This window comes from Poeciliopsis prolifica, unplaced genomic scaffold (genome assembly GCF_027474105.1).
Source record: "Poeciliopsis prolifica strain line A6 unplaced genomic scaffold, Auburn_PproV2 SCAFFOLD004, whole genome shotgun sequence".
Taxonomy (NCBI): domain Eukaryota; kingdom Metazoa; phylum Chordata; class Actinopteri; order Cyprinodontiformes; family Poeciliidae; genus Poeciliopsis; species Poeciliopsis prolifica.
In genome coordinates, this window is record NW_026562379.1 from 1865169 (window position 1) to 1885964 (window position 20796).

Genomic DNA, 20796 nt, shown 5'->3' on the forward strand with positions numbered 1-20796 from the left:
AGTTCAATCTGTTCATCTCTCTTGCTGCAGGGAAGGGAAGTTTTATCAGTGGCGGGCAGCTAAATCATTTTTCCTGCATCTTTAACTCTAATTGTGCCTTTCCCTGGCCGTTTTCGTCTGTGTGTGCCATTTTAACTTTGTTTTAAAGTTTACTTTTCATATAAGATTTCAATTAGTTTCTTCCCCCTTTGCTTACTTCTTGCATGTCTGCAGGACTGCTTTTGTATTTCCACATAAAAGCATTCAAACTCTCCACAGACTCCAAAACGTTGATGTATTTTTTGGTGGAAGTTTTAATTATTAAGCCAACAGCGAGCCGTGTATAACTTTAAGACTCAAACTCAGCCAGACTGGACACAGTGTGTCTGTAAAAAAAGCAGTTTCCAAGTGATGAAATAGATTCTGATTTAGCTTTAGGTCCGGTCATGCTTCAATCTAAACCCGTCCAGATGGAGACCTGGACTCTCCTGCAGCCTCCAACAGGTTTTCCTCCAAGATCGCTTTGCTTTTAGATTCATTCACCTTCCCATCGACTCTGACCAGCTTCTCCACGCTCGCTGAAAAAAAAGCATGAGCACTTCATGAATCTGACGCCACAAATAATAACTTTAGGGTTGTGACATTGTTTCATCTGAGCTAAAAAGTGGATTTGAACACATCATCCGGGGGCACCATAAGCCATCAGGCTGCTTCTCTGGTGAAAGTTCTCCCATAGATTGATGAGGCTTCGACTTTTTATATAGTTTTTTTTTTTTTAAGCTAAACCCACTTTAAAGTTTTCAATAACTTCATTCCTTTATTCTTTATTGTCTGGAGTGTTTCTTGGTTTTATGATGGTGATTATTCCCTAATGTTTCCAATAATTACATGACTTCTAAGTTTTTTGTGTTTCTGGATTTTTTTTTATTAAAGTAAAAGGAACTGAATTCAATTTTCTTATTTTTATTTCCAAAAACGATGCACGTATTTGTCTATTACATAAACCCCCAATTAAATACTATGGATTCAGCAGATATGACATTACAAAATATGATCAGAAAAGAAAAAAAAAGAGTTTACAAAAAAGTTGCACAAATATGTTTGCATGGCTCCCCATGCAAACAAAGTCGACATTCTCCAGTCCGATTTATTTCTGCAGAAATCAGACTGTGACATCCTGCATCTCCTGGCTCACAGGCAGTCATCTGCTACATCTAGTGGACACTGTGATGTATTACAGCCAACCAGTGATGCACTTCTGAATCCAAACTTAATAATAATGAAAAAAGATATTTCTGAATTCTGACCAGATAAACATCTATATACAGTCTGTGTTGATGCTAGCTGAAGTGGCTCATAGGTCTTTAGTAGATTATGTTCTTAGAGCTGAATTAACTCTTTTTTTGTTTTAAGTTTTATTGCCAGCACTTGAAGATCTTCACAGACAAACTTCCTAGGATATTTCTGTCCCCTCACATTATTGAAATGTCCAATGACTCCGGTATGTTAGGAGGATTCTTTCACTTGATGCTCAACATTTTTTGCATTGAGTCTGCAGATGCATGTGTGGGTCCTCTTGTGCTTCGGTTTCCTCCCATGCGTGTTTCTAAACTCACCAGTGTGAGTGTGAGTTTGTGCATGCATTGTTGGGGGGATTACATTTTGTATCTTTCAATGCAATGCCCTGCATGCTAAATCTAATGTCCTCAAAGAAAATCTGTTTTTATTACAGTAAAAAAAAAAAAAAAACTTTATTCTGAAAATGTTTTACAAATCCGACCTTTATTCTGAGCATATTTGTTCGGGAACTAAGAGAATCTACGTAAAACAATAACAATTTGAAGCAAAAAATCATCCCCATTTTATTGCTTCCTGTATTCTGTACTTCTTGTTCTCAGTGGTTCAAAAAATGACACGTCTACTTTTCACAGAAATTCTCCGAAATAGGGAAGAGCTGTGAAAATGCCGATCAAGTAAAGCAGATTTGCGCTGAAGTCATAAAGTGGTGGCAAGATAATAACTCTTCACCAAATCTGACCTGACATGGCTTTTAAATCAACTTCATTACTAATATAAACTCAGAACCATGATGCTTTGATGGGAAACCTGCAGTAAGCAGTAAAGTTTTCAGATTAGGTTTTTAAAGAGCCCCTTTCTGCACATCCCAGGTTCTCGGAAAGTTGGTTCCCAAGCTAAGGAACAGGGACCTCATGACCTGAGGGCTCCAGACCCGCCAAGCAACCCTGAAATGTTTTTAAAGCCAGGACCATCTGGTGCCTTATGGACCTGTAATAAGATTTGAAAATCTATCCTTTCACAAACATGGAGCCAGTGCAGTGGCTGAAGCACTGATGTGATATCGCAAGCGATCCAGACTCTCCTGCAGAAACCATCAGGAAAGTAGATTCAAGCTGAGTTTTTTTTTTCTTCTTTTCTTTAGTCTAATCTGATCTCCCTTCCCCTTTAAGACCTTTATCCCCAATGAGTTTTACGATGGAGCTGATGTTAATTAGATTCAACGTCTTGCTGGAGAGGAAAGAATTGATTATAATTACATATTAAAACCCCTTTCTGTACAATCGCAGGCTGAACAGCTCTGGGCTGACCACTTACCTGTGAAGCCCAGGAACATTTGCATGTCTGGACTTAACCACTCAGGACAACAATGACTCCATCTCTCACCCAATTACATTTAAATGAAAATTCCACTTTACTTGAACGTTGCTCGTCTGATCCATACTGACAGATTGGAAGGATATTATATGGTTATATTCGTATGTTATATTCATTATGAACAGGATTATTTATAAGGGCGTTTATTGTAGAAAAAACACTCCCATTATAGTTATTCAAACATTATAACATGATGTCCTTCAACAGATAAACTGCAGTTATACGAAATGAAACTATAGAAATATACTTCCTCTAATAACGTTTTTCTCCAAACCTCCTTTTGACAATAAAGTCTTCTCACACTGAAGTTTGTCACACTTAGAATATATAGTAGCTTTAAACTGGATCTTCTGATTCTTGCCAAAATGTTAATTTAAAAAGTTCAGTATATCAGATGAGCTTCTGGTCCCATGTCAAGTCTCAGTTGGATTAAATCTTATGTCTTTACAACATGCCTTTTCAGATACTGCTAATCTGCCTCAGATACTTTTTAGCCCTATTCTAATATTCTCTAGTGATTTGGTTGATTTAATATTTCAAACAAACATGCCCCATAACAATTTGCTAGATATCAAGAAGGGGATAAACCCCTTTTATTAAAGTGTCACTGAATATTCTCCGATTTAAGGTCAAATAATCTAAACATCCCTAAATGTTTTTGCTGCTGAAGCCACAAGCCTGCTGTTTAGACAAGCTTAGTCCCATTGCACTGCTGCTCGAGTCACACGTTGTTCTTTATTAATCCTCACATAACATGGATCGACTTCACAAAACGTTTATCTAACAGCACTCGCGAGAACAAATCCCAAACCACAGGACGCCACTGAGGAAAGCTGGAAGAGCGGATTGTTGTTCCCTCACAGATGTCTGACCAAACCCTCAGAGGGCTGTTACTGCTCTCCTCACGTCCCTTTGTGTTAGTTTCTATTGGAAACCGCGTTTCGACGCGCATATGCAAACCTATCAGTCAGTTTCCATGTCATCCAGCTCGTGTTTAAAGTTTGCTTTGATGGCATCTCCCCCCTTGTTCCATCGTGTTATTAGTCAGCTCCATCAGAGCCACAGAAATGCAGAGCACCACTTTTAAAATCCTCATGTCACATATTTCTTCTGTCTTGGCACCTTTTGTTTGAAAGTCCTGATGCTTTTCAGCTTAGAAAGACAACAAATACTGTGTCATCTAGAATATGTGACACTTAATTACCCTCATTGTTGTAGGTAAAACAGCAATCAGCTTATGTGCCGGGCTAATTAAGCGCTTCCTCTTGCTCAAAAACGGTCTTAACCTTGGCCAACATGGCTGCGGTCTGGACTCAGAGGGATTGACATGTTGCTTGGGTTTTTAACGAGAAGATTATTATTTTTTTTCTTCATGCTCTGAAGTATGCAGACATTTTGCTGTGCCGAGTTTGCTCTACTGCTGGAGAAGCCCGTTCTTACTGCATCACAATGCAGCATTAAGTCTGTATAACTTACACAAATACATGCATTAAGCATAAACATAAAAAAAAGTTGTATGCTTTCCAGAGGTAAACAACTACTAAAACATGTCTGTTTTGTTGTTTGCAAAAGGAAAACTAAATAATCTTGAAAAAAACAAGTAAGGAATGCCTTTCAGAAGTATTCCTACTTCTTGAACTCTTTCAAATTTGGTTACATTAAGCACAAATGGCAGCATAATGTATCGGGATTTTTGCACAAGGTAGTCCATAAGGGTGGAGACGAAGGAAACTGAGGCTTGATTTTCCACTCTTCACTCTGGAAGGCCTCAGAGGTTTGTTTGTTGGCACTAAAAATGAGTATTTCTGATAATACATAGAATAATGCAGTATTTCTAGACTTGCTAGGTATGTTCATTTTCAATAAATAGAGCAAGGGCACAAGATGTAGACTCCCTGCATAGCATTTCTGTTGCACTCTTTATATTCAGGATATGTCAAACTATGTAATAACAGTAAAAAAAATAACAATAAAGCTAATTATCTGTTAGTGGAACATTTCATAAAATGGCCTTTATAGAAATTGGCCGAACTGACGAGGATAAAAGTGTTGTAGAAAAAGAAAAACCTCAACCTGCTGCAGTTTCCCACAAGACATGTTGCAGAAAAAGCAAACACGTGGAAGGAGCTGCGCAAGTCTGCTGACACCAAAATAAAACTTTTTAGTTCCGTGCAAAATGTTGTGCGTGGTGAAAAACGCACACACACCGTCCTCACACTGAAACACGACAGTGGCAGCATTGTTCTTTCATGCTTCCGCTTTGCTACGGCATTGGGGAGGGAAGCTGGTCAAAGTTAATGAGAAGGTAGATTGAGGAAAATGCTACAGTCTGGGAAGAATATTTCTCAGAAGTGCAAAGAGATGGAGCTTCACCTTGAAGCAGGCCAACACTCCTGAACACACAGCCAAAGCTACAGTGAATACATAGTACCTGAAAACTGCTTAACACTTAATGAGTCAAGACAAATCTTCTGCTATGTTTTTGATGAGGGAATAACATTATAACATGACATAAAGCTCAAAAAAGTTTATTTTGCAGAAGTTACCAGGAAAAAAAAAACATGTAGCCACTGGTTGTGCAAAGCTGGTCAAACCCAAAAGGACAGGTCGCTGTATAATGTGGTTCCGCCAAAATATTATTGCAGAAAAGAAGAAAAACAAATTGGTTCCACTAATTTTTCAGATTTGCATTGGTAAATAAACGTAAAAAACATCATGTAAAGTTTTGATTCAACCCACTTTATGATGATGCGTTTCTTTGTGTGGGTCTATTCACATGCAATGAAGCCAGCAGTTGAAACGAGACAAAATGTTAAACACTTTCTCACATTCCCCTGACACCAGACACGATTACCAAGAGCAAAATCTCACGCCGCAAATGTATTTTCCGAAAATGCATTTGTCCTCGCCATCGCGCCAACAGCGTGATGGTTCTGATCCGGAGCTGCGTTCAACAAATCCCCAGCATTTCATGAATGCGCTGCACAGCCGGAGGCGCGCGCCCGCCAGCCCGGCGGCCTCCGTTGGATCGCGAGCGCGCGCAAAGAAGGCGTGGAAATATAAAGGTGGGTGGGGGTGTCGCGCGGAAGAGGTACGTACAGAGGGGGGAAAGAAACGTCACTGAGGGAAGCTGAACACACTGGGCGATGTTTAATTCGCACAATTATTTATTCACCCCTGTTCCCGTTTGTGACCGCGGAGCCGTCGCAGCTCGAAGTGCGACTTCCTCTTCGTGCTCGCTCGGAGGGTGTCGTCACCCTCACCGCCCGCAGGGGAGCGCTGACTCTGTCACACCGCCGCTCAACTTCCCGTCAAGACGCGGCGCGGGCGAGAAGAGCTGCTGCTGAGAGAAAAAGGGGAACGACAGCAGGGCTTGTCAAGAGGAGAGGACGTGCTAGGGTCCTCGGGGCGTCTGGCCGCAGAAAGGGTGCTATTGTCCTCCTGCCGATGGCGAGCAGACGCGGATCTGCTAATTAGCCTGCGTTGGTCCCTGCAGAGAGGGAGAGCGGAGCCGGGCTGCTAGCTGCAGCGACAGGGCTTTTAAGGGGGCCGTTGTGCACATCTCATCCGCAACCTGGACGTTTCTTCCCGTCGACCGGTTTCACTCCTAATGATGGGGTCCTTCAGCGGATAGCACCCTCCAACCCTCCCGTCTAACCCCACCGTCGCGCCCTGGCTCGGATTCGCCCCTCGGGCGCTGTCCTCGCAGGGGGGTAACGGGTTCACCACTGCCCGGTAAAGCCAACTTGCAGGCGGCGGGTTGGTGTTCGTGATCCTCGGCCGCCCTGCCTCGTCTCCGTGCCCCTCCGTCCCGAACCGAGCCGGAAGATGGCAGGGAACCTGAAGAAAGGTGGGGGGATCATCGGAATGATGAAGGATGCCTTCCAGCCACACCATCACCACCTCCACTCCCATCACCAGCCCGGGGCCGTGGACAAGAAAACCGTGGAGAAGTGCTGGAAGCTGATGGACAAGGTTAGCAAACACGAACACCACCGCGCGATGTTTACACGTCTGGTGACCAACGGCTCTCTGGGCTAACTGTAGCTAACCAGATAGCTAATCTTTGTAGCTAATGTTCGGTTAGCTCGTCAGCTGTGGGGACAGTATATAATATCTCACTTCGGCTCGTTTTACCATCTAAACTCGTAAGTGTTTATTAATTCACTGACAATCATTAACACAGAGAGGCCAGTAAAACAAGCTGAGTTTGATACTGGCCTCCGGACATGGCAAAACAGACCTGCTCCCAACATCAGTCAAAAGTCTGAGCTAAACTGTGGTAGCGCCGTCATCTGTTCCACAACTATTACACTTTTTACTTAAATGGTTACGGAATCCGTTTGAACCCGACCCTCCAGAGACCCGGATAGTGCAGCCTTCACAAGTCTGCGTTACTTCCCTTTTGAACACTCCTGCACTTTCAGCCAGCTGCCTGTCAGTCGTCGAAAAGTGCAATAAATCGAAATGTGTCTTTTGTCGCCGGAACGTTTGAGCTCTTTCTTTTACGAGGAAGACTCATCGTACACCTTGCTTCTCGGAAAACAGTCAGAAGCAGCTCGACCCCCAGCTTCCTGTGAGATTCAAGCAGCTTTTTTGGGTTGCTCTTCCTTTTTTATACCTCGGCTGTTGGCTGTGAAGTGAAGAGGCTACTGCCCAACCAGAGTTTTCTGCTTAATCTTAGTCCTGCGAGATGAAAACGACATTTTGAAATGACTTGAGGAACAAAACTTCTCATGCTCCTGCAGTTTGTTTAAAAAGCAACTGATGTCTGGCCATGTATATTAACATGCACCAATAGCTTAGGAAATGTGTTGGAGCTTCCCTTCAAAAGTTCCTTTGAGTTTATCAAAAGTGTGACAACAGTGTCTTCACATATTTTTCCACTAGCAGCAATTCATCCTGTCACAGTTTTTAAGCTGAGTTTTGTAGCATAATTTAATTGCTTTTACTTAACACCCAAAAGCAACCGACTTCTTGCTAACTTGTTGATGCTAAGATAATATATTGGATATCCTAGTTTCCATAATTTTATCTTTTAACTTGTCTTTCTTATTTTTAATACAAAGACTTGGGCAGAAGTGAACAATTGACACCTGCTATGTTCAAAATGCAACACCTTTTTGGCCTTAATTAGTCATTAGTGCAGCCTGCACTAACATACATGCCATTTGTACATTGTAGTCTTAAAACTATAACTACCTACTGTAGGACTCTGATGGACTGGCAATGTGCCCAGGGTGGCACAGCCTCAGGGCTCCTCTTTGAGGATAAGCATAGACTATGGATGCATGGATGGATGCATGTTGTCTAAAGAGTAGGGATCCCATTTAAACGACTTTAATAATAGCATTAATATATTCATAATGTGTATTTCGTAACATTTATCTGTTATTTTGATGCAAAGAAACATTGAATTACCACCTGCTGAACGTGGTAGTGGTTGTCATGTGCTGAGTAGTGTATGTGTAACACATTAACCCGTTAATCAGGCTACCTGCTTGGGTACAGTCTGTATTCGGTTGCTTTATGAACGTGCTACTCGTAACTTGCCAGCCTTTTAAAGTTTTATCTCACTTTGAAAAATTCCTAAATAAATTTTAATAGTACCTGTCATTAAATGTGAATGGTCCTAAAACCTGAGGGATTTGATAGCGTGTCAAGCCCACCGTTTGTCAGTTTTGGACTTTAAGCCACATTAAAAATCTGAAACATACATTTGTATAAAATAATCCAAGACAAAGTTACACTTTAAAGTGGCAAATATAAACACCAGGAACACCATTTGTTCAGGCAGCGTTGGCAAGCTGCTGTCGATAATGAATGTCATATATTATTGTAAAGGTAAGAGTGATTACATTAGCTACTAATTAGCTAACAGACTATTCACATTATGTTGGCAAACAGTAGCCAGCATTGTCTGCTAACTGCAGTTTTTATAGTATCGTTAACTAAAATGCTAAAATTTGCATGTCAAATATTATCTACTTTGCAGAAGTTGGTAATGTATTAAAGGAAGGTAACACATCCATGAATGGCATTGTTTTAGTTCTCACAACGCTGCTGTTTGTGATTTTGTGACGCTGATGTTTCAATTAAAGCACTCTGAATTTTAGGAACGGGCAGAAAGTTTTAAACGTTTTGAAACCATAACAATTTTTTAAACCTTGGTGAAGTTAGCTGGCTCAGGCCAGTGGCGCACATTAGCTGTTCTTGATCTATTCAGATATTTTTCAATTAAATTTGTGTATAAACCTGCATATTTTTAATTCATTTGTGGTTCTTTTACTGAAGAAAAAAATTATAACTTTGAAACAGAAAGAGGTAGAAATTATATTTGCACACTTAATTAGATCAGCATAAAATTAATTTCCTTATTTAATGTAATATTTTCCTTGGATTGTGTAATTTAAAAAAAATAATAATTATGAAATCTTAATTTCTGTATCAGCCAAAAAATGTTGATACATTTTTTGTTCATCAGCCAAACTAATTTGTAACAAAATAATCCTGTGTACCATGGTAAAAAATTTTTTGCATGTATTATTTATGTTTTGTGCAACTATAGTACTCACCATTTGTTCTGCTTTGTGTCATAGTTAAAATATAACTTTTGTAATCTTGCAAAATAAAATTTAAATTGAGTTTTAAACATTTGCAGACATGATGATGTATTTTAGGCTGAGTTTTCATTATTCTAAATTGAACATTGTAAAGATCGTTCTACAAGTCGCACAAGAAAATTTCTTAGTTTGCTCATAGGACACAGTGTCCAGTAATACTTAGTACATATTTTCACAATAATTGGTTCAGAGAATCCCTGTGGAATGCAAGTTAATTTTATTTGTTCAACAAATCAGCAGTGTATGCCTAAAAAGTTACACACCAAATTGCTTTCTTTATTTGCTACAACAAATATTATAAAATTGTTGTCGGTTTTACATTTTATGCCACCAAGTTAATGTGCCATTAACTCAAGCAATACGTTAATAACACGAACAATGAATGCACTTACTTAACAGAAAAAATAACAGCCACATGACTGTATTAGACAAGAAAAATACAAAGTTAGGGCAAACAATTTAATCTTTTTCTGTTTAGCGTTCATTTCTCAAAGAAGTCTGCTACTTCTTACAGGCCACCTTCGGTTATTATGAACCTACCATGTCAGCGCCAGGTGTGAAGCTGTCTTTGAAGGGGTTGAACAGAGGGAAGTGGGGTAGAGGTGGAATGCATTTTGCTGAGAGGCAGTCGAGCTTTCATTTAAAGACGGGAGCTTTAATAAACGCTGACATATAAGGGCCCCAGATGTTGCTGCATCAAACATGTAGGCATGCAATATTGCCTACATGCTCAGTTCAAATCTGGCAGGCGTTGATGGTGATAGCGGTGTAAATCTTATCTCTGGTTAGATGTAACAATTGTCTGTCTATAGACATAAAAAAAAAAGACAAGAATATAGTTGATCGTGTTGAATCTTAGATTAGACTGAAAGATATTTGTACTAAAAAATTTAAGTTAAAAGGTTTTAAATGTAGAGGGAGAGCAATGTATCCCATTTATTATTCCGGTTAAATGTCAATTTTCTTTGTTGCAATGCCTAACCGACAGTGTCTTCTGATTAATACTCTGTAAATGTGTGGTGGATACATTTCTCGTTCTCTCGTCAAAGTTCACGAATGCAACACAACTTCGTACGTCAGACTTTCTGCCATAAGCACATAATAAGCATCTGTCTTGCTTTTCTCGGTTTCAAGATTAAAAATGCCTTCAAATGAAGGACATGCTAAGTTGGGAAACTCTGCTGGAACTAATGGTTATTTGATTATGTAATATTTTCCTGTTTACTTCTGGAGACGGTTAATCATCTGGTTTCCTCATGGCACGACTGAAGCTGTTTCGGTTGCTCTTCAGAGGGCTGTCGGTTCAGTCGGTCAGCTATAAATTGATTCAAGGTTCTTCGAGCTCAAGTGCAAACTTTATCTCTGTCAGTTTTATTTGTGGCTTGAACTGTGAAGTCATGAGTGGCTTGGAAAAAATGGAACAATATAGATACGGCACGACGGCTATAATAAAATAAATAGCACTTTTTAAAGACTGTTCTCTAAAGGAACACTTAATAGGCGGTATGTTATAAATTATACCGTGTGGCTTATTTTTTGCTCAAAAATTGACCTCTACTGACACCTTCTCTCACATCTTGTTATTGAGACGTTAAACTGGGGGTGTGGTTTGACAGAAAAATGTTAGAGGTTCTGACATGAACCTCTTAATATTTTAACTACACCATAATACAAGTAATTGAGCCAAAATCAAATCTTTACCAAACTTATAAATCACTCAACGTCTTCTGAGGTTTGATTATTTATTTTCCCTCCCTAATGGAAAACAGTTGACTCTCATAAAAGGCAAGGCAATTCATAACAGCCATTTTCAAGACGTGTACCTGCCGTATTTCTTTCCTGCCCTCCCACATGATCAGCACACAATCATTTGGCCTGATTTGCAAAAAAAAAAAAAAAAAAAAAAAGAGCCATGCCTTGTTGCTGACATGATAGTTTGGTTGCAACTGAAGGCTGCCAAAGAAGCTCTGATTCAGATCCAGATCTGTGAATGAAAACTTATTTCTTTGCATGTTTTTGCAACTAAACAAACGGAGTTGTGTGCACGTTGGCTGCAGTCGTGTTACCGAGCTTCATGACAGAGTGTTCCAGGCTTTACGCCAGTATCTTTCTAGTTGTTTTTTTTTTTTTTTGTTATGGTTAACGAAGTGACTCAGTTACAGTGAGATTGGCGATGAAAGGTTCAACATTACTGAAGATCAGGTGTGTTTCAGTAAACTTGAGTACATCTGGTTGGGACTAAAGATATTTTGAACTTCAAATAAAGCATTTACAAAAGCAATCCACCAGGAGTTTATTTTTGTTTGGTTATAGTTTTTACTGGGGGGGCAGTAGCCATGAAGCACATATTTTCAAGACACTTGAGCTCTTCAAATTTGCATGATAATCATGTCCAAATATGAAGCAAAGAGAATGAGTGTTTTTATTATTTTTTGAAGGCATAAGTGGCAGAGGATCTTCAGATTGAAATGTGGAATTGGTGTAAACACATGAATAGCCTCTCCAAACATGCAGAAGGACATACATGGGAGGGGATAGGGACTCGCACAATCAGCATATAAAAAGCTCAAGCATTCTTGATTAGAACAAACTGGTGTAAAACAAGAGGATTGTGGATGTGTTTTGGGGGAAAAGACAGTGTACAATAGTTTGCAGAAGTTTTTATGTGACTTCAATTAAACTTTTTTACATTTACGTCTCACAAATGTCAATGCAATTTATTGAAATTTTATGTGTTGTTTATAATTGTGAAAGGAAATAAAATGGTATGTGAATTTAACAAATCTCTACATACAGACTGTCTTTTTTTTTAATCTGTTGTTTGCAGTCAACTCAAGCTCAGTCAATGATCAGAGAGCGTCTCAACATCTGTTTTGTCTCAGATCCTCAGTTGGGTTTGGTTTTGACATCGACAAGGCTACTCTTACAAACGAATACGGTTTGATGTAAACCGTATTCTAGCAGGCTCTTCGCCGCGCTGGAAGGTGTGGCTTGACGCCAGTCTTCTTGCAGTCGTCTGTCTACGGGGCTGTTGAATACTTTGGCAGGACGCTGTACATGGATGCACTCAGCCTTTGTTTTGGGCTGATACATTTTTATGAAGGAAGTGCAGCGCTTGTAAAATAATTAATGATACCATACAGTGACGGCCTGAATGTTCAGTGTATTACATAATGCATAGGTTGCTGGTTTCTAAAAGGCCTGGGCTTTTAGGGACCTTTCTCTCAGTCTTTGTTGGCATGTTCTGTTTTGCATGACTCCTATTTGGCCTCCCTGGAAACATCTTGAGTGGTTTAATCACTCAAAGGGGTATACTATTAAAATTGGTTTTTAATCATTTATAAACTGCAATTTTGATGTACAGCCTAAAAATACATGGTGACAGTCATCTACGGTAATCTGTCTGTCCACATTTTTCTCCTCACACCCTTTTTGTGAACCTTTCTTTTTTGTGCATTTTCTTTCACATAACCTCCCAAAGCTGGTTTCTTATCTCCTAACCGTGTCTCTGTTCTCCCCCTCACATCCTCCCGTTTCTGCAGGTGGTACGGCTGTGCCAAAACCCCAAACTGGCTCTGAAGAACAGCCCCCCTTACATCCTCGACCTGCTGCCAGACACGTACCAGCACCTGCGCACCATCCTGTCTCGCTATGAGGGCAAAATGGAGACTCTGGGAGACAACGAGTACTTCCGGGTCTTCATGGAGAACCTGACCAAGAAGACCAAGCAGACCATCAGCTTGTTCAAGGAAGGCAAGGAGCGCATGTATGAGGAGAATTCGCAACCCAGGTCTGTGAAATGGTCCTAAATGTTTGTGTCTTTATTTTATGCTGCCTTGCCAGTACGTTCTGTTAATTAACCTGAAATGAGTAATTTGAATGTAACACGTTGTCTGTGCTTCATTCGGAATCATTTTGAGAACAATGGCAGCCATACCCACCCCCTTAGGCTAGTTGTAGTTCAAGATGTATCAAAACAGGAGAAGAGAGGTGTTGTGGTTTGAGAAAGCTAGGGTGTGTGGTTAGAAGGGCGCTCATTCTACAGCTGCCTGGCACTTTGTTTTTGAGCCTCTCTATCGTTGCCATCTATTCGCTATGTTCTTTAGCTGCTACAGTTGCTAGCTCTTTGATATTCTTAGAAGTTTGAAACAATAGCTCGCTTCTCGCACTAAAAAGAAGTGCTTATTCTTTTTGAAAAAGGCTGAATGTTGAAATAGGTAGACAGAACCACAGACAGCAGAAGTAGTTCTAAGTAAGAACACAAAATTCAACGCTGATGAATTTTAAGTGTGGGCTGCACTTTTTTTGTGTAATTTCCATAAATTTTAAAATGTAGTTTTGTCCAACATCATACTGTGATATGCAGAGTCACAAAACAAAGGCTATAAAAGCTTAGAAAACTTCTTGTAACTTTATTGATGAAGGTTTGTGGGAGTGTCAGTTCTATAAAATGGAACAAGCTGTCTCAATTATGACTATTATTAGGCAAAAAAAAGTTTTTTGTTACCAGTCAGTAAATATAGATCTCAGAAGATTTTCTACATATGCAAATGTACGGGAACCTCTACCATTACTGGCATCTCGGTGAAGTGGTATATAAATAATTAAAGAAAACTTTACTTTCAATACACTAAGTCTACAATATCACATTGACAAAGAAATGGTTGGAAGTTACAATTCTAATATTTGCTAAAAGATTTTAATAGAAGCTCAATCATAGCCAGTCCTCAAACAATATATTGACAATCTGTGAATGTTCAGAAATGGACTCTCAAACGTGATGAGAATTTATTGACAGTGAAGCTAAAACTCAGAAAGTTTTTGGGTATCTGGTGTCATTTAACTGGCATTGGTGCAATAAATATTGCAACCAATTGTTTCTCCGATAATCCTGGATGCTATGCAGACTTTGTGACTCTTTGCTTCAGGTTTGTGAGCTTCTGGGATTCATTTTCATTATAGTAAAATAACCTCCAGGATTTGTAGAACCATATTTCTCAGAGGCTTCCTTGCTGTGAAGATAGATATCTGCATAATTAGATTAGTATTTTTATTTATTTAATATCTGCTGATGACTTCGATTCTTTTGTCGTTTTATAGAGTGGCTAAGATAAATTGCTTTCTGTGTCTGATCATATATGTACTGCAGAAGATAATCATTTATTCTGAATTAAAAGTCCAATAATCCGATCAATTTATAAGAAAAAGTTGGCAATATTTATAGAAATCTTTAGGCTGCCAATTTGTGTAGCATAATTGTTGATTAATAATGTGTTATTGTGGTACTTTTTTAATCTCTGAACTTTTGGAGAGTGATGACTTTACCTTTGGTTGAACTGGATGTTAGATTTGCAAAAATACTTTAAGCTGTAGGTGAAAAAGCCGAAGTTGTTCAGAGCAGTTAGACGAAACAAAATCTTTTTTCACTTTTTGGCTAGACAGGCAACGAGGGGGGAATGAACGGTCTGAAATTGCATTAATATTTTTAAATGTAACACAATTTGTCTGAATAGAGGTAGCATTTTGTTCTATGACTGATCATTCTTTTTGGTGTATTTACAGATGTAGGTGACAGTTTTATTCGTCATTTGCTAAGAGATACATCCTCATCTTGTTTCACAGTTCCTCAGTGAAATGGTTTTTTCTCAGCTGCTAAGACCATAATCTTGCAGACAAACCCCCACAAAGGCAACCAAAGAGAAGAGGAAGTTTCAATTTTAGGCCCTTCTGTTTTGAACACAGATAAAGTTGCTTGTTACCATTTTAAGTATTTGTCAGTGTGAAATTAATTTCCATTCTCACTCCACTGCAATGAGAGACTGAGAAAAAATAAATTATTGCTGAAAAGCAGAAGAAATGCGCTCGTATACACTCACCAGACATTGCGCACACAAAGGTGACTATTGTTTAAATTGAGAAGGCAGTGCCTGTGACTCTAACCAATGGGTATCAGCCCACTTAAGTTATGTTGGATGCCAGAGAGATACTAGTGTGTGTTTAGGCTGCAGCAGGGTTTACATGTGGCTTAGACTCAGAAGTCCAACGGGAACGGTAATTTCTGCAGTTACCAGTGCTTATTTCTTTTGTTTTGCCAATTCACTCCGGCCATCAGACTGTACACTTCTCCAACCAATTGCAGAAAGCTTCAAGAGCTACTATTGTAGCTTCAGTAAATAGTAGGGTACATGTTGAAGTTGTTGATGATAATGTCAGAGAAATATTTAACTCATTTGGATTCAATGTGGAGATAAAAACAGAGGTTGACTTGGATAAGCAATGTTTCATATGAATAAGCCGTAAGACTTCTGGAACTTCGACCTTTGACGAATGGAATAAAAGCAAAGCTGTCAGGTCATAGTGAACAACACCGTCATTGGGGAAAACCAAAAATGAAAAAAGATCCTTGTTATCATCTCCCCAAAACTTGATGGAGGGTGTGGTTTGGTTTTCCCATGTCTAAATTTAATGCGGAGTGAAAGATTTCACCTGTTCCTTAGTCATAGCATGGCAAGATACAAGTGAGTATTCTGCTGTGCAAGCCTGTTTCTCAAGAAGGTTTGAGCTCTACAAGTAAAGGGAAAATTGCATGTTACAAGGTTCAGGCCAGGTGAGTTTTCTGGTCTGTCAAGCACAGTAACTCTTTGTTCCCTGAACCAGCTTATGGTACCTTTGGCAGGGTGGGTAGGTGCAAAGACTGTCTGGAAAACAAAATTAACGTTTCCATAAACATAAACGTTGGACCAACATCAACAGAGGACCTGCCACCCTGACTCATTGATTTTTCTTTTTTTGTTATTTTGTTTTAAGGATTTTTTATGCTATAGTGGCCTTTGTTGTATAGTGTATGGATAAAAAATGGGGAGTACAGAAAAGGGAAGGGGAACACATACAGCAATGGGCCAGAGACCAGGACATGATCATCACTGACTGAAAACTTCACACTGGACTTCAAGTAACTGTGCTTTGCCACGTTGCCTCCAGACTTTGTGACCTTGAGTGAGCAGCAGTCCAGTCTCTGGCTCACAGTGGCTTAACAAAAGAAATACATCTGTAGCCCATAGGGCTTGTCGGTGCGTAGTGACTCCTGTGTCAGTTAATTTCTTATGAAGTTGTTGAGTGGATTTTGCTTGACAAACCTCTCAAGGCTGGAGTTATTCCTGGTGCATCTCTTCCTGCCACCCTTTTTCAATCCTCTGTTGGATATGCATTCTGTGACCAACCAGCTTCTTTAGCAGTGACTTCTTTTTGGTTCCCCTCTGTGTGGGAGCGTTGATGACTGTCTTCTGCATTTTTGTGTAGCCGACTGACCTCGAGACTGTTTTTAGCTTCAGAAAATCTCTCCAGGTCTTTTAAGTTAACTAATAAAAGTTTCCAATATTTCACCTTTTTACTATATTCTAATTTTCTGAGACACAAATTGCGACATTTTTATTATTTGCATGCAGTCATGTGCAAAATGAAAATAAGTATTTGAAATATTCAGTGAGTTTCACTTTCTGAAGTGACTGCTCAAGGAAAAGGGCTCGCTGTTGTTCACAGTGCATGAAAGTGAGCACAAAAGTGTGTCTGCTGCGAGTAAGACTTAATTATTAACACTAGCATACCATATTCGGTGGGAGTCGACATAACAGTCAGCACTTCCTCCTTTTTTACTTCACTTACTTCCTCCAGTAACCTTACGCAGCACAGCCCAGACATTTAGGTCCTCTGTCAGAGGAAAATTCACAGAGATTAGATAAACGTTCAAGTTAGAACAGTGTTTCTTTTATTCATCAAATGAGAACAAGGTAAAAGGGCTTTTATCTCAACCTAATCAGCATAGAAGGTGTTTAAATGTTTGGTGGTAAGAAAAAGTTGGGGGTTAATATAATTAAAGACTGAGGAAGTTGGACTTCTCCAGTGTGTTTGCTCGTTCTTTTGAGCTGCGCCACCATTGCATCCTGACGAACGCTGATAGATCCAGCTGCTTACAGGAAGTGGTGAGGTTATGAGCTGCAGGGTGATGCAGCTGCACAGAGGGACAGACTGTCGAAAGTGATAGAGGTGAAGGAAAATGATACATTTGCTAATGGATGTTTTTTTTTTTCCCTTTAATTTTTAATGAATTCTTACAGCAGATCCACCAAAGTGAAGCTCAACAAGTGCTTTTATTTTAATCAAAGTACTGTTTTTCAATCAACAACAAATTAAATAAAATTTAGTTAGTGCCATTATTAAAATCAGAGTAAGATTTATTGCAGTTTTCAGAACATTAACTGTCTTTGCCCAGCATTAAAACAAAAATAAGAGCTCTAGAAAATGAGGTTTTACTTTATACTCCACACTTGCTAAGTAGAGATGCATTGAACAGGCTTTTTCTGCTTGTACCGATTTCTGTGCATCTTTGCGACCTAACCTCAGATGCTATTCTTCTTTCCTTCTACTGAAGACTTCATCACACAAGAGAAAAATACTTACACTTACTCAAAATAAACATTGCATACATCTATCTGTATGCTTTAATGTTATACAAGCTTTAAGAAGTGTAAATTGACCGTTCGTTCCTGTAGTTTTTTGTTTGCATGTTGATGATCTCCGGGAGGTTTGTGACGCCTAGGCTTCCCAATTTGAAAATCTCAAGTTCCATGAATATTTCACTTGAATTTGATTTCACTTTGGACTTTTGGAAACACTTGGAGAATCTGACTTTGCAACATTACTTCTGAAAATCTGGTTCTCCAACCAACACCATTTTTTCTTTTAGGCTTTCTTCTAATATCACTGCCTTTTCTTTCTGACACAATTTCCATTAGATCTTGACACAATAGAAAAGTGCATTCCACACATACCTATGTGATATTATTATAATGGTCAACAACAGGATCAACTTCCTCAAGCTTTTAGTCATTCAGCCTTCCCCGCAGCTACAATAATTGTCGAGCATTCAGCAATAATTTGGACACAATTCTTCATTCTTATCTTGGCTACTGTTGGTTGTTTTCTGAGCTTCAGTAGCTGCTCCATGGAAAATCTCCTAAGAAGTTTGGCACAAAACATTAATAATCAAGTTAGATTTATTTGTGTTGCTTTTCTCATTTCTGTCCCATTTCATAAAAAAAATTTACTTTTCTGAGAAAACCAAATTCATGCTTTGCAGTAGACAAAAACGTCAGCATTTCTGGAACACTTATTTCAAGTTCTGTTTTAGGAAAGGTCATGTTTTCATACATTCATGTGACACATGGGTGTTGTGCATGATTTGCATGAGATTCGTTCTTCCTGTGGCTTACTGCTCGGTAGTTTTTAATCCAATGAGGTTGTAGATTTACACGCTATTCCTGTTGTGTTTGCATTTGTCTTCAATTTTGTATCTTAGTTTGAAACTTCAGTGTGTATAGCTCAAAAATATAATCTTTGAAAGATTTCCTTTCTATATTAACATTGCTTCAGCCTTTCCTAAAAAAAAAAAAAAACAATGTAACCAAGAATATTCCTCTTTTATGTTTTGCAAGTTCTCAAATGTTATGTTTCTGGTATTCCTGTTTTGGTTGAGGGAAGGATCTTTGTTCTAAATTATGACTTCCTATTTCTGTAAATGTGCTTGACACCTACGTGTGACAAAGGTCTGCTTCAGAATGCACCGGCCTGCACTTTGACTATCAGGAGAAGCCATCATATCCCCTTCGCTATAACGTTGTCTTTGTATCTGTAATTTTGGTTGGATTCATTGGGAAATGCATCAGTGCATTACAGTGCTGATAAAATCGATTAAACGTGAACATTTGCATAAATTGCATCCATCCATGCATTTTTCAGCAGCTGTTGGCATAAATTTAGCTTTTGTTTTGTTTTTTAGCCACACAGATTCAAAGTACATTTGAAGTTAGACATAATTTGTTTATTGTTTCCAGTGGAACTGAAATGCATAAAATATTTGTTGAAATACTCCGTAAACTCTTAAGTTTTAGTCAGAGGAAAAGGGCAATGATTAAAACTTTTATTCATTGGTCAACTAGATGGGGGTGGAGGGTGGAGAGGGTGTGTCTTGTATGTTTAGTTCAACTCAAGTCAAACAAATTTTATTTAAATTTTACCTCAACATAACTTTAGTCAGTCATGTTTTTCCATATACAAAGCCCAGTGGTTTCACACCTCTGTGGTTTATTTGCTGCTTTGTTTTGATTTGGATATTTCTATGGGCTCATTTCTTTTTTTCGTCTTTTTTTTTTTTTTTGCATTGCCAACAGATACGCTGTGTTTTGTCCTTTTCGTCAAAGAACTGTGAGTTAAGGATGAAATAATTTAGTGGTTGGTCTCACTGACATATTGATATCAATATGTGGAACGGAAGAAACTGTTCACGCTTAAGTAGCTGACGATATTTCACCTTCAACTCGGTTTTCATTCTCAAGGTTTGAGGCTTCGTGTGCAGATATGTTTAAGCACACACACAGCTGAACGTCTTGGCTATTTATGTCGCAGTAGCATCTTGAGCAGCCAACACATGTCATCCTCACACTATTAGATTATGGTGATTAGGATGACGCAACTCACTATCATTTCTGCTTTGTACAACGAGTGCTTGCCGTTTATGCACGCAGAGATAAGTGAGCTCAGACATGGTCTAGGAAGTTGAAGGATTAAGCTAAAAATAACAGTTGGGTATTAAATTTATATTTTCTGAGAAGATTTCACTTTAATCCTGTAATTTATGGTTAAGAGAAGGGGGTAAATGAGAATTAAAACATAGCTCTACAGTGCGTAATTAATTGGGAATGTATGTGGTTGACAGACCCGGCAGATCTGCCAGTGACATGCAAAGTGCTGTGTGAAGAAAAACCCAATAATTAGTGATACTCTGAATGCTATTGCCACTGTGATACATGGTGGTAACAGCATCATGCTGTGGGAATGCTTTTCCTTAGCAGGGGCAATGTATTGGTGGCTTTGAAAGCAGGCTCCATTTTTTGAGAATAATGTTAAAAATCACAATCTGTGTACCTTTACTTCCACAAACTAGTGCCCCATAATCACACATTAAAGGTTGTGATTATACCACAACTACATTTATGAAGTTTAATGTAGTATTGCAAAGCTCTACATACAGAAAACTCCATAAAGGTGTTAAAATGCTTTTGTTTCTTTGTTTTTCTTACAAGCTGCCTCTTTGTTTTATCATCTCCAATAAGGTCATATTATTTTGACTTTGGAAAGCCTTTAAAAGGTTATTGTTGCTTACCTTTCTAGTTGTAGCACCTGAACATGAACACATAGGCTTAAGTACATGGAGAAAAATAAAGAATGTGAGCATGTGAATGAGAAAAATAGTACCAGGCTTAAAAAGAAAAGAAACGAAGAAATGAATCCATTACTTCAAGGGTTGCCTTTATTTTAGACCTTGTTAGTTTTTTTTTCTTTAGATTGAACATAAACAAGAACAAGTATATTTATATCAAGCTATTGTAGCAAAATCTAAAAAGTTTGTTTGAAATAGTGTTTTTCAGTAGGTCTTCTGTTAAATGCTCCCCAGAGTTAAGGACAC

General features: G+C 38.8%; 1 protein-coding gene across 2 annotated transcripts in view; it reads left to right on the top strand.

Moving 5' to 3' along the window:
- Positions 1–5731: 5731 nt before the first annotated feature.
- The window catches only part of cbl (Cbl proto-oncogene, E3 ubiquitin protein ligase), a 43112-nt gene continuing 28047 nt past the window's right edge, over positions 5732–20796 (top strand). The window contains exons 1-2 of one of the 2 annotated variants that reach the window (XM_055029087.1): positions 5732–6627; positions 12818–13065. In XM_055029087.1, the coding sequence (XP_054885062.1) occupies positions 6481–6627; positions 12818–13065 (395 nt within the window). In that variant the 5' untranslated portion in view covers positions 5732–6480. Of the gene's footprint in view, positions 6628–6695; positions 6801–12817; positions 13066–20796 lie in introns of those variants that run through there. The other variant, XM_055029088.1, reaches the window with a different exon arrangement.